The 15,141-nt window shown below is 36.1% G+C and overlaps 1 protein-coding gene across 7 annotated transcripts in view; it reads left to right on the forward strand.

Annotated features, from left to right (window-relative positions):
• The window catches only part of PREPL (prolyl endopeptidase-like), a 67,220-nt gene that overhangs the window by 22,474 nt on the left and 29,605 nt on the right, over positions 1–15,141 (forward strand). For 6 of the 7 annotated variants that reach the window (XR_002342961.1, XM_005655233.3, XM_005655232.3 and 3 more), the window contains 4 exons: positions 2,093–2,215; positions 3,839–3,905; positions 4,464–4,670; positions 9,198–9,333. Coding sequence is in view for 6 of the 7 variants with exons in the window: in XM_005655232.3 (XP_005655289.2) it covers positions 2,093–2,215; positions 3,839–3,905; positions 4,464–4,670; positions 9,198–9,333 (533 nt within the window). In the remaining variant the exon portion in view is untranslated. The remainder of the gene's footprint in view (positions 1–2,092; positions 2,216–3,838; positions 3,906–4,463; positions 4,671–9,197; positions 9,334–15,141) is intronic. The other variant, XM_021088300.1, reaches the window with a different exon arrangement.

Genomic DNA, 15,141 nt, shown 5'->3' on the forward strand with positions numbered 1-15,141 from the left:
GTAACAACCGTTGTTGCTAATGTAAATCTGTTTCAAATCATAAAGCATCTCAAAAAGTCTAAAACTGTTAAAAATTATTATTTTTCTGTTTAACTTGTTTTGGTGATTTGTTTTATTCTTGTTGGGTTTAATTTTAGATGGTTAACTCTTTGTGATATAAACTATATTTATGGTTTACATTATCTGTGCTTTTGGTAAAGTGTCATGGACACACTTGTGCAATAATGTTTACCAGCTGTTAGAGGTCCTTACCAAAGGCTTAGTGATCCTCTGGCACAAACCACCATACAGTTGCCATCTTTGGCAGAAAGCTGACCTTGAAAATCTTGGCTAGAAGTCTTTTCCTTAAACAAGGCACACCTGTGGAGTGTTGAATTATTGAACCCTTTCTTAATTTGAAAACCATGGTTTTGCCTTATCCAAATTTTAGTAATTTATATGGTATTTGTGCTCACCAGAGAGCAACTTAAGCTCTTAGCTTATTAGATACTCCTAATAAGACAGAGGGCTTTATTTAGCTTTCACCTGTATCCTGCTCATTAATTTTCATTATTTTTCCTTATTCTTCCTTTTTTAAGGTGACTATTTGTTTTTTCTTAAATTCAAAGAGAATTTAATGTTTTATAAAGCATTAATTCACCTTTTGATCTGACAAACAGTTCTGTTTGGAGAATTCCTTAACCTCACAAGAGAAGGAAATTATGGCTAATGAAAATATAAAGTAGGAAAAACTTCCTATCATAACTCTTGCTATAATAAAATAATAGTAGGAGTTCCCATCATGGCTCAGTGGTTAACGAGCCTGACGTATCCATGAGGACGCAGGTTTGATCCCTGTCATCACTCAGTGGGTTAAGGATCCAGCATTGCTGTGAATTGTGGTATAGGTCACAGAAGCAGCTTGGATCCCAGGTTGATGTGGCTGTGATGTAGGCTGGCAGCTAGAGCTCTGATTCGACCTCTAGCCTGGGAACTTCCACATGCCACAGGTGTGGCCCTAAAAAAAAAAAAAGAAAAGAGAGAGAAACAAAAATAAGATGAAAAATTTTAAAAAATAGTAAACATTTATTAATAATCATAATGCCTTCCTAGAGTTCCCACTGTGGTGCAGTGGGATCACCAGCCTCTTGGGAGCACTGGGATAAGGGTTCGATCCCTGGCCCAGCACAGTGAGTTAAGGATCCAGCATTGCTGCAGCTGCAGCTTAGGTCTGTGGCTTAGCTTGCAGCTGTGGCTTGGATCTGATCCCTGGCCCAGGAACTCCATATGTGGCCAAAAAAGGGGGAGGAAATGATAATGCCTTCTTGTCCCTTTGACATTTTCTTCTATTTTGGTGATACTTTAGTACTTTATAAAACTCAGAAGACTTTTTCTACTTCTCACACCTGACTCTTAAATATGTAAAAATTCATAGGATTTCCCTTATTTTATGCTTTCCCATAGTATTTCTGAATACTTTTCAGCACTTCTTAGTACCTCTGAATCTTGGGAGTCCCTGATAGTCTAGTGGTTAGGGTTCGGTGCTTTCACTGTTGTGGCCCTGGGTTCAGCCCCTGGTCTGGGAACTGAGATCCCACATCAAGCCATGCCAAAGCCAAAAAAAAAAAAAAAAAAAGTTGACTTTAGTACTAATGCATCTTAAGGGCCTATCCTTTTCTGTTTGTTTATGGCCACACCCATGGCATATGGAAATTCCAGGCCAAGGATTGAATCCAAGCTTCGGCTGTGGCCTGTATCACATCTCTGGCAGTGCCAGACCTTTTAACCCGTTGCACCTGGTAGAAGTTCGAAAACCAGCCTCTGCAGACACCCGAGCCACTGCAGTCAGATTCTTAACCCGCTGCACCACAGCCTCCATTTTAATTAATAGTATAGTCATCAAGTATCCACTTTTTCTTTGTTTACATTTGTAATGAAAAAGAAGAAATAATTTATTGAGCTTATGAAACATTTACGGTCTGAGAAATGCATTATTTCATAGGCATAGATCTAACATTGTAATACTTGCATAAGAAGTAAGAATTATCTTTAAAAAGCAAAGATGTTTTCCTAAGTTGAAATATTATGATCATACCAATAAAACTTTTTCCAGGATTTTCTGCCTATTAAACAAGAAGACGAAAAACCTCTTTCAGAAAACATGGATGCATTTGAAAAAGTGAGAGCAAAATTAGAAACACAGCCACAAGAAGAATACGAAATCATCAATGCAGAGGTAGGATATCTTCAGTCTTTTTTTAAATCTGATATTGCCAGTTGGGGTACAAATCAAATACTTTGTGATTTATTCAGTCCCACATCAAAATTAGACTTTAAAATATGCTGAAAAATTTAAAGAACAAAGAATAAGTATGTCCTTAAATTATAAAGACCAAAGCCAATATGAATTTCCAAGTGTATTATGTTCATTCCGGTTTTTGGAAACAACCAATTCTGTTTTTTAATTTTTTAAATAGTTCTATTTGAACTTCTTGAATTAAGTCATAATGCTTTATTGTTTGAAATGTATTTGATTGCTCTATCTACATTTATTTTAATAAAAGGAAATTCACTTTAAATCGTGAAAGCCAAGGAGTTCCCGTCGTGGTGCAGTGGTTAACGAATCTGACTAGGAACTATGAGGTTGTGGGTTCGATCCATGGCCTTAAGGATCCAGCATTAGCATGAGCTGTGGTGTAGGTCGCAGACGTGGCTCGGATCCCACGTTTCTGTGGCTCTGGCGTAGGCCGGGGTCTGCAGCTCCGATTTGACCCCTAGCCTGGGAACCTCCATGTGCCTCGGGAAGCAGCCCTAGAAAAGGCAAAAAGACCAAAAAAACTAGTGAAAGCCAGATATTTCTGGACCATTTTGTGGTTACCACAGTCATAACTATTCAGTTGAAACAGATTAAATATACATTATGAAAATTTTTTGATAAGATTGGAAAACAATCACAGCTTATGAATGGAAATTGCATTCATAGTGGAATGGAAATAGCAATAGGTTAAGAATCAAGAATTCCAGATTCAAGTTATGCCACCAATGATCAGATAATAAATGTCTTAAGCTACTGAAATCCTATCAGTCAGTTGCATTTAGTGTGTAGGTACTAGAACAAGAGCATGATTTGTATACTGGTAATAGTTTTTCAGTCTCCAAATTGCCTATATCTGTCACCACACAGAGGGTAAAATGCTTTGTGTAAAATCAATCAAACAATGCATAGTTGGCAGTGATAGCATATTTTAGAGGAAATAGTCTTAGAAACTTATTGACTGGGTTTTCAGATTAGTCTAAGTCAGTTTCCACATCTGCATCATTTTGAATTATCTTAAAGATGCCACTTGAAGCTAAAGTGGTTTGTACAGTCATGAGAACCCATTTAGGTTTTGTTATGCCTTCTTTGTTGCCTCTTACATTATGTACTGGAAACTCCTCCAGTGAACATAGGGAAACCATATATGAATCACTGTTGGTAAAAAGTGATGTGTTTTTTTTGTTTGTTTGTTTGTTTCTTTTTGGCTACCCTGCAGCATACAGAGTTCCCAGGCCAGGGATCAGACCTGAGATGCAGTTGCGATCTTTGCCGCAGCTGCAGCAATGCCAGGTCCTTAACCCACTGTTCTGGGCTGGGGATTGAACCTGTGTCCCAGCGCTATAGAGATGCTGCTGATCCCATTGTGCCACAGCAGGAACTCCCATTTTATATTTTTTTATATTTCATAGACTTCATCTAATCTGCTTTTATAAAAGACTTCATTTCTTCATCTTGAATAATCAGACCATTAAGCAATTAAATTGTGTTTAAATTACTAAACAAATGATAATTATTAAACCATTTGTTTCTTTTCATTGTCAGATTAAACATGGTGGTTTTGTTTACTATCAAGAGGGTTGCTGCTTGGTTCGTTCCAAAGATGAAGAAGGTACATGACAGTTTTTCCTTTAAGAAACATTTGATTTTTCAGATTTCACCTTTTGCATGGGAAATTTGGTATTTTTTTTTCAAAGGTATAGAAAATACTTCTTTTCAATTTTTGATTTTTCTTTTTTTAAAATGACTGGTTTTAATCCCTCGGTTTGCTTAAGATATAATTAACAACTACACTTAAAAGCTTTGGCAGAGATAATAAAGGCGGGAACCAGCATTTCTTGAGCATTGACCAAATCCCGATACTGTGCTAGATATTATATAGATTATTCAGTGTCACTTACTCTACATTTTCTACTTTTCTAGATTCTATATGGTCTATAAATATTAGACTATAGCTGTATCAGGTAACATGTAGTTTGATGCATAGAATAATGTTAAATAGCATAGGATAATATTACATAACTAATGCCAGTTTCTGAACACATCAGGCTGCTGTCAGCGCTGAAAGAAGCCAAAATACAACCTCTTACTAATGCTAATTTAAAAACAGTTTTAAGATTTTTAAAGTACATCTTGTGGAATTATCTCTTTTATCCTTTTCTTTATGCAGCAGACAACGATAATTATGAAGTTTTGTTCAATTTGGAAGAACTTAAATTAGAGCAACCATTCATTGATTGTATCAGAGTTGCTCCTGATGAAAAATATGTAGCTGCCAAAATAAGAACGGAAGATTCTGAGGCATCTACCTGTGTAGTTGTGAAGCTCAGTGATCAGCCTGTAATGGAAGCTTCTTTCCCAAATGTGTCCAGTTTTGGTAAGCCACCAACCAAAACGGTCTTTTACATTTTTGAAAAGACGACAGTGAGAGGGTTTTACACCCCTTTGAAACATTTTTACTTGCTCGTGTGAGTGAGTGAGATGAGTGCCTGATCTGTTTATTATCCCCATGGACTCCATACCTTCCTCTGTGCCTCTTATTCTGGAGACCTTCCCTTTTCATGTTCATGTTTTTAGAAGTATTATAATCAGAGGCTAGGTTGTACAGTCTATGTTAATGTAACAGTAATTCTTTGCTGATTTATTAAAATATGTTTTTGCATCTAAATTACATCTTAATCTTTTACTCAATGTTAACTTGAGTATGATGTTTTAATTTCATGTCATCTTATAGAGCCATTACAGCAGATTGCGCAAGCCCACTACCACGGAACACATTGAACTTACTCATCAATAAAAGCTGTCATGTTTTTATCAATAGAACAACTTTGTCTTTTTGCAAATTTATTTTATATTGGAATATGGTTGATTTACAATGTTGTTTCAGGTGTATACCAGAGTGATTCAGTTATTCATACACATATATCCACTCTTTTTAGATTCTTTCCCTATATAGGTTATTACAAATAGTGAGTAGAGTTCCCTGTGCCAAGAACCAACTTTAAATTTTATCATTAAGTGATGTTTAGGTTATACTTCATCCTCCCTTTTCATGTTCTGCCATAAATTTCACCATTGTTTAATAACTAAATGCTTTTGCAGTGAATTAAAATTATACTCTAATTGATTCTAAGACATACTTTTGTACATTTTAACCTCTCTAATATCAGAATGTGTGTTATACAGTGATGTTTTAGTCACCGTCAGCTAGGTGGCAGTCATGACGTAATTGTGTGGAAACTTCCATTGACATCTTATGGTAAGATCAAGAAATCACTGGCATTAAAGCAGTATTTAGTAATGCGAAGTATTCTGTGACTTGAAAACAGAAAGAAAATATTTAGGCATGAGATAAAGTAATCCAGTTTTTGCCCAGACTTAAAAGTTAAAGGTGGTAGAGTTTAATGCAGTTCATCTCCTAAAAGCAAATGTGACTTTACTAAAGTCTTTCCTAAGTATTGAGTGTTGAGCTCTTGTTTATAAACTTGAATACCCTCAGACCGATAACTACTTGAAAACATAGAATTGATGTAGTAGTATTTTATTCTCTGGAAATATCTCTGGCTTATAAGTAACAGGATTCAATTTAGTTAAACCTATGTTAGATTTAGATTTCCAAGGGTAAACTTTCATGTCTTGTCTGGCACTGTGCCACTTTTTTTTAAGTAGGTGGCTATGTCAAATCTTCCTTTAATTTCTGAAGCATATGTTTTACAGTGTTGTGCTAATTTCTGCTGTACAGCAAAGTGCCTCAGTTATACACTCTTACACATTCTTTTTTTATATTCTTTTACATTTTGGTTTATCCCAAGGTACCGAATATAGTCTCCTGTGCAATGCAGTAGAACCCTGTTGTTTATCCATTCTATATATAATAGTTTGCATCCACTAACCCCTGACTTCTAATCCATTCCCTCCCACGGCAACCACAAATCTGTTCTCTATAGTTGGTGAGTCTGTTTCTGTTTTGTAGATAGGTTTATTTGTGCCATATTAGAGTCCACATATAAATGATATCATATGGTATTTGTCTTTCTCTTTCTTACTTCACTCAGTATGATAATCCCTAGTTGCATCCATATTGCTGCAAGTGGCATTGCTTTGTTCTTTTTATGGCTGAGTAGTATTCCATTGTATATATGTGCCACATTGTCTTTAACCATTCATCTGTCAGTGGATATTTAGTTTGTTTCCATGAATTGGCTGTTGTGAATAGTGCTGCTATGAACATATGGGTGCACATATCTTTTGTTTTTATTTTATTAAGAGTATAGATGACTTACAATGTTGTGTTGGTTTTGGGTATACAGCAAAGTGAATCAGCCACATGTACACATATATATCCATTCTTTTCAGATTCTTTCCCCATATAGGCTATCATAGAGTATTGAATAGATTTCCCTGAGCTGTTAGCAGGTCCTTGTTACTGACTGTTTTGTACATAGTATTGGGTACATATCAGTCTCAACCTCCCAATCCATCGCTCCCTGCACCCACCATTTCCCCTTGGTAACCATAAGTTTGATTTTGAAATTTTTCAATCTGTTTCTTTTTTGTGAATACATTGTTAAGCATCATTTTTATGAGATTCCTCATGTTAGCGATTGCATATGATATTTGTTTTACGTACTGCACTTAGTATGATGATCTCTAGGTCCATCCATGTTGCTGCAAATGATATAATTTCATTCGTTTTTATGACTAAGTAATATTCCTTGTATATATGTAGCATATCTTCTTTATCCAACCCTCAGTTGATGGACATTTAGATTGCTTCCATTTCTTGGCTATTGTAAAGAGTGCTGCAGTGAACATTGAGGTGCATATATCTTTTTGAATTGTAGTTTTCTCCAGATATATATGCCCAGAGTGGGATTGCTGGATCTATATTTAATTTTTTAAGGTACTTCCACACTGCTTTCCATAGTGGTTGTACTGCATTCCCATCAACAGTGTAGGAGCATTCCCTTTCCTCCACACCCTCTCCAGCATTTATTGTTCATAGAGTTTTTTATCATGGCCATCTGACTGGTGCAAGGTGATATTTCATTGTAATTTTGATTTGCATTTCTCTAATAATTAGTGATGTTGAGCACCTTTGCATCTGCCTATTTATTGGCCATCTGTGTGTTGTCTTTGGAGAAATGTCTGTTTAGATCGTCTGCCCATTTTTTGATTGGGTTTTGTTGTTGTCATAGAGTCGTGTAAGCTGTTGGTGTATTTTGGAAATTAAGCCCTTGTTCAGATTGTTTGCAAATATTTTCTCCATTCCATAGGTTGTCTTTTTTTTTTTTTTTTTTTAATGGTTTCCTTTGCTGTGCAAAAGCTTTTAAGTTTGATTAGGTCCCATTTTTTTATTTCTGTTTTTATTTCTATTGCCTTGGGAGATTCCTAAGAAAACATTGCTGTAATTTATGTCATAGAATGTTTTGTCTATGATATCTTCTATGAGTTTTATGCTGTCATGTCTTAGTTTCAGTCTTTAAGCCATTTTGAATTTTTGTGCATAGTTGTGAGGATGTATTCTAGTTTCATTGATTTCCATACAGCTGTCCAGTTTTCCCAGCACCACTTGCTGAAGAGACGTCTTTTTTCCATTTTTCCATTCTTGCTCCTTTGTCAAAGATTAATTCACCACAGGTGTCTCAGTTTATTTCTGAGATCTCTATTCTGTTCCACTAATCCATAAATCTGTTTTTGTGCCAGACCACACTGTCTTGATTACTGTAGCTTTGTAGTGTTGTCTGAAGTCTGGGAGAGTTGTGCCTTTTGTTTTTGTTCTTTTCCTCAGGATTGCTTTAGTAATTCTGGGTTTCTGTGGTTCCATATAAATTTCTGGATTACTTGTTCAAGTTCTGTGAAAAATGTCATGGGTAATTTGATAGGGATCACAATAAATCTGTAGATTGCTTTGGGTAGTATTGCCATTTTAACAGTATTAATTCTTCCCATCCAGGAGCATGGGATAGCTTTCCATTTTCTTGAATCCTCTTTAATGTTCTTTATTAGTGTTTTATTGTTCTCAGTGTTTAAGTCTTTCATCTGCTAGGTCAGGTTTCTTCCCAAGTATTTTTTTTGGGGGGGGGTGCAATTTTAAAAGACCCCCTTTTTTTTTTTTTTTTTTTTTACATTCCCTTTATGCTATTTTATTGTTAGTTTAAAAAAATGAAACCAATTGCTGTATACTAATCTTGTATCCTGCTACCCTGACGAATTCATCTATCAGTCCAGTATTTTTTTATGTGTAGTCTTTAGGGTTTTCTATATACAGTATCATGTCATCTGTATATAATGACAGTTTTACTTCTTCCCATCCAATTTGGATATGTTTTCTTTCTTTCTTTCTTTCTTTCTTTCTTTCTTTCTTTTTTTGGTCTAATTGCTGTGGCTAGGACTTCAGTACTATGTTAAATAGAAATGATGAAAATGGACATTGTCTTTTTCCAGATTTTATTGGGAAGGCTTTCAGCTTTCACTATTAAGTGTTATATTAGCTGTAGATTTGTCATAAATAGCTTTTATTTGTTGAAGTATGTTCCCTGTATACCCACGTTGGTAAGGGTTTTTATCATGAGTAGATGGAATTTGTCAGATGCTTTTCTGCATCTGTTTAGATGATCATATGGTTTTTGTCTTTTCATTCATTGATATGGTTTATCACATTGATTGGTTTGAATATGGTAAACTGTCCTTATTAACTTGGGGTGAATCCCACATGTCATGGTATATGATCTTTTTATATATCGTTGGATTTAGTTTGCTAATTTGTTGAGAATTTTCACATCTATATTTATCAAAGCTGTTGGTCCGTAATTTTCTTTTTTTGTCTGGTTTTGGTAGAGTTTAAGAATTGGTGAAAGTTCTTTATATGTTTGGTAGTAATTCTTTAATTATTTTCTTTCAGAATGGGTAAAGGATGAAGAAGACGAAGATGTTTTGTTTTACACCTTCCAGAGGAACCTTCGTTGTCATGATGTATATCGAGCCACCTTTGGTGATAACAAACGTAATGAACGTTTTTACACAGAAAAAGATCCAAGGTACTAGAACAATGCAATCAGGTCTTTTTCTCCTGAGTATTTCTTTAGTTAGCTGAAGTGCTGCTCTTGGTTGACCTAAAACAGTGATTTTGGCTGGAATCAGATATATAGTAAGGCGAAGACGAGCATAACATTCTTTTATAAATGGTTCATATTCAGAATTGGAGTCTAGTTATATTCAGACTTCAGAGTGAAATCAATATAACATTAGAATATAAATGCTGAGATACTAACAGTCTCTCTGGACAGTGATACATGGGAAGAGTTGTTAGTTTAAACATTTAATTGGGTTGCTGTACAGTAGTTTCTCATAAGTCATAATTAGAAGGATCATGTGTTAACTCCATGGAATTCAGTATCATTTCATACAGATTATCTGAATTTTAAATTGCTTTCCTTTGAGCCATGATATACATTGGTCTTTAAATTTTACTTTCCCCAGTGCTTTGGTAATTCCTTTTTAAAGCTAATTCTTGGAGTTCCTGTTGTGGTGCAGAGGAAACTAACAACCATGAGGTTGTGGGTTGGATCCCTGACCTCGCTCAGTGGGTTAAGGATCTGGCGTTGCCGTGAACCGTGGTGTAGGTCACTGGCAGCTGTAAATCCGATTTGACCCCTAGCCTGGGAACTTTCATATGCCGTGGGTGTGGCTCTAAAAAGCAAAAAAAAAAAAAAAAAAAAAAAAAAAAGAGGCTAATTCTTTACTCTAGGACTCATGCCTCATATTACCATGTTACCGCTTAACCAGGCTTGAGGGGAAATGATAATAAATTTATCAGGCAAAATCCTTTAACTCTTACCCGCATATGCTTTTCCAAATGATTTGTGAGAAACATATTATTTCATAACACTTTACATGAGGGTCCTGTCATCTCATGTATCATTTAACAGTATAGTTTGGACAATGTCTGAACAGATTTGCAAGGAAAGAAAAATAAGCTTTAACATCAAATCTGTAACAGAAATTGATATGCAAAATAAGAAAATTAATCCTTCACTTAGTAAAATCTCAGCACTGACAAACACCTTAAGGAAAATCCTGTATAACCCCCGTTTTATATAAAGAACTTGAGGTCTGGAAAAATTTTATTGATGATGATTGTTTTAATAAAGAAAATACTAGAATTAGTTATATGATTCCACTATTTTTATTTATTTTATTTTATTTATCTTTTTTTAGGACTGTACCCATGGAATATGGAAGTTCCCAGGCTAGGGGTCCAGTCAGAGCTGTAGCTGCTGGCCTTCATTCCAGCCACAGCAACACTAGATCCAAGCCGCATCTGCGACCTACACCACAGCTCACGGCAACACCAGATCCTTAACCGAGAGAGATACCGGAGATTGAACCTGTGTCCTCATGGATGCTAGTCAGATTCATTACTACTGAGCCACAATGGGAACTCCCTGATTCCACTATTTTATGTCATTTGTCAAGGATATCTTTTGGAGACCACAATTTGAGATAGTATTTTATTACATTTTATCAATGACTTATGATTTTGAACCATTTTCCATTGTGTAATAAAACTAAAAGTTGACCCAATGATCTATACCCTTGAAATAAGTTACTTGGATGCCATATATTGTTACTATCCTAAGTTCTAAGATTGAGTTATCTTCCACACATTTAAGATTCTTGGTAACAAAGTTCCCCTCATGGTGCAGCAGAAATGAACCCGACTAGGAACCATGAGGTTGCAGGTTCGATCCCTGTCCTCCATCAGTGGGTTAAAGATCCAGCGTTGCCATGAGCTGTGGTGTAGGTTGCAGACAAGGCTTGGATCCCGAGTTGCTGTGGCTGTGGCATAGGCTGGCAGCTGTAGCTCCGATTGGACCCCTAGCCAGGGAGCCTCCACATGCCATAGGTGTGGCCCTAAAAAAAAAAGATTCTTGGTAAGTATTTGTCTTCTAGCAGGCATTTTCTGCCCCATGAAGATTTAACCATAATTAAGTATGTTTAAACCTAGTTTGGCATCTAATTTATAGCACAAACTGGTTTGTGGATTTTGAATACAGTTAACCCTTGAACATAGGGGGTTGAAATCTTCACTGATGCTCGTGGGGTTGAAAACCTGCATATAACTTTATAGTTGGCCCTCTGTATCCAGTGTTCTACATCCACAGATTTAGCCAACCACAGAAGGTGTGGACCATGGTAGGTATTTATTGAGAAAAATTTGCCTACAAGTGGACTCCCCAGTTCAAACCCATGTTCTTCAAGGGTCAGCTGTACTCAATAAATTGCTGCAGTCCAAAGGGAAAGACCAAAAGGGAAAGGCAGAATACCTAAAGAGAAAATGAGGTAAAGGTCTGTTCTAAAACCGAGTTGCTTTTTACTGTGTTTGCTTTAACTCCTAGGTTTTGATTTTCTATTCTCATAAGATTTTCCAAAATAGCCTTATAACTTCTGTCTTTTTCTAGTTCCCTGAGGTGTAAAGTGTGATTGAGATTTTTCTATTTTCTTAGTGTAGATGTTTATTGCTAAACTTCTATCTTAGAAATGTTTTTGTCATATCCCATAGGTTTTGGTATGTTGTATTTCCATTTTCATTTATTTCAAGATTTTTTAAAATTTCACCTTTGATTCTTTGACTATTTGGTTATTTAGGAGTATATTGGTTAATTTCCATATATTTGTGAATTTTCCACTTTTCTTTGTGTTAAGACTTACATTGTGACCTAATATATGATCTACCCTGGAGAATGTTCCATGTGCCCTTGAGAAGAATGGGGGTTTTTTTGTTTTTTTTTGTTTTTGTTTGTTTTTAACTGCTATTGGATGAAACATTCTATATATGTCTATTAGGTCCATTTGTTCTAATGTATAGTTCCAGCCCAAGGTTATGTTGTCTCTTTTCACTTCAGAATACTTAATATATTTGAGAGTTCTGATGTTGAGTCTATATATATTTATGATTGTTATATTCTCTTGATGAATTGACACATTTGTCATTATATAGTGGCCTTCTTTCTATCTTGTTACAACTTTTGAGTTAAGATCTATTTTGTCTGATATAAGTATAGCTACCCTTGCTTCCTTTTGATTTCCACTTGCAAGGAATGTCTTTCTCCATTCCTCAATTTTGAGCCTGTGTGTGTCCATGAAGTTGAAATGAATCTCTTACTATAAGCACCATGTAGTTGGCTCTTTTTTAATCCATTCAGCCACTTCATACCTTTTGATTGAAGGATTTAATTAATTTACATTTTGAGTAATTTTTAAGAGATAAAGGCCTATTAATATCATCCTTGTCATGTTTTCTAGCTGTTTTATAGTTGCCACGTTCCTTTCTTCCTGTCTTCCTTAGTGAATTGATGATTTTCCATAGTGGTATAGTTCGGTTCCCTTCTCTTCGTTTATTGTGTATCTAGTTTTGGTTTTTGCTTGATAGTTAGCATGACTTCTCATTTCTTTGTGAGAAAACTGTTACTTATAGAGCTGCTTGTGTTCTTTCTTTCCTTTAACCACATATCTGCCAAATGATTTATCTTCTGATTACCCATGTCATCAGACATAAATAAGTAGATAAAAATAGTAAAGAAAGTGTTGAAAATACAGAGCAAAGTAGGGCAGGGGACTTTCCCTACAACGGTATATTAAAATATGTGGATATAAAACAATTAAAATATACAAATTGACAGAAATAAAAGAGACTAGTATAGATAACTTTAAAACATACCCTAGTATGTATAAAAATTTATAAAAGATGCATCACTAATGGTAAGTGAATGGGTATTATTTTGGGGGGTTATATATTTTTTGCATTAGAGTATAGTTGTTTAATGATGGTGCAAATTTCTGCTGTACAGCAAAATGACCCAGTCATACATACATATGCGTTCCTTTTTTTTTTTTTTTTGGTCTTTTTTTTAGGGCCAAACCCATAGCATATGGATATTCCCAGGCTAGGGGTCAAATCGGAGCTGCAGCTGCCAACCACAGCCATACCAATACCAGATCCAAGCCGTGTCTGCAACCTATACCACAGCTCACGGCAATGCCGGATCCTCAACCCACTGAGCAGGGCCAGAGATCAAACTCGTGTCCTACTAGTTGGGTTTGTTACCACTGAGCCACAACAGGAACTCCTGTTCCTTTCTTATATTATCTTCCATCATGGTCTATCCAAGAGACTCAGTATAGTTCCCTCTGGTATATGGTAGGACCTCATTGCTTATTCATTCTAAATGTAATAGTTTGCATCTACTTAACGCCAATATCCCCATCCATCCCACTCCCTCCCCCAGCACCCTTGACAACCACAAGTCAGTCTGTTTTCTGTCTGTGAGTCTCTTCCTGTTTTGTAGATAGGTACATATTTTAGATTCCACATAAGTGATATATGGTATTTGTCTTTCACTGACTTAATTTAGTATGATGATCCCTGGTTGCATCCATGTTGCTGCAAATGGCATTATTTCATTCCTTTTTTATGACTGAGTGGTATTCTACTGTATATATGTACCATATCATCTTAACCCATTTATCTGTTGATGGACATTTGGGTTGTTTCCTTGGTTTGGCTTTTGTGAATACTGCTGCTATGAACATATGGGTGCATGTATCTTTTTTTTTCTTTTTTTTAATTACTTAATGAATTTTATTACATTTATTTATTTATTTATTTATTTTTGTCTGTTTGACATTTCTTGGGCCGCTCCCACGGCATATGGAGGTTCCCAGGCTAGGGGTCCAATCGGAGCTGTAGCCACTAGCCTACGCCAGAGCCACAGCAACGCAGGATCCAAGCCGCGTCTGCAACCTATGCCACAGCGCACGGCAACGCCAGATCGTTAACCCACTGAGCAAGGGCAGGGACCGAACCCGCAACCTCATGGTTCCAAGTCAGATTCGTTAACCACAGTGCCACGACGGGAACTCCCTGAATTTTATTACATTTATAGGTGTACAACAATCATCACAAATTTTACAGCATTTCCATCCCAAACCTTCAGTGCACCCTCCCACCCCCAAACCTGATTCATTTAGAAACCATAAATTTTTCAAAGTCTGTGAGTCAGTATCTGTTCTGCAAAAAAGATCATTCTGTCCTTTTTTCATATTCCACATGTGAGTGAAAACATTTGATGTTGGTGTCTAATTGTATGGCTGACTTGACTTAGCAAGATAATTTCTAGGTCCATCCAGGTGGCTACAAATGCCATTATCACCTTCCTTTTAATGGCTGAATAATATCCCATTGTGTATATGTATGACATCTTCTTTATCTACCCTCTGTTGATGGACGTTTAGGTTGTTTCCAAGTCTTGGCTGTTGCATATAGTGCTGCAGTGAACATCGGAGTACATGTGTCTTTTCGCGTCATCATTTTCCCTGGATAGATGCTCAGGAGTGGGATTGCTAGATCAAATGGTAGTTCTATTTTGTGTTTTCCGAGGAATCTCCATACTGTTTTCCACAGTGGTTGCACCAATTTACATTCCCGCCAACAGTGTAATAGGGTTCCTTTTTCTCCACACCCTCTCCAGCACTTACTGTTTATAGACTTTTGGATGATGGCCATTCTGGCTGGTGTAAGGTGGTACTTCATAGTGGTTTTGATATGCATTTCTCTAATAGTGAGTGATGTTGAACATCTTTTCATGTGTTTTTTGGCCATCTGTATGTCTTCCTTGGAGAACTGTCTGTTTAGATCTTCTGCCCATTTTTTGATGGGGTTGTTTGTTTTTATTGTATTGAGCTGTAGGAGGTGTTTATAAATTTTGGAGATTAATTCCTTGGCAATTCATTTGCGAGTATTTTCTCCCATTCTGTGGGTTGTCTTTTCATTTTGTTTAAGGTTT

Source organism: Sus scrofa, chromosome 3, assembly GCF_000003025.6.
Source record: "Sus scrofa isolate TJ Tabasco breed Duroc chromosome 3, Sscrofa11.1, whole genome shotgun sequence".
In the NCBI taxonomy this organism is placed as follows: domain Eukaryota; kingdom Metazoa; phylum Chordata; class Mammalia; order Artiodactyla; family Suidae; genus Sus; species Sus scrofa.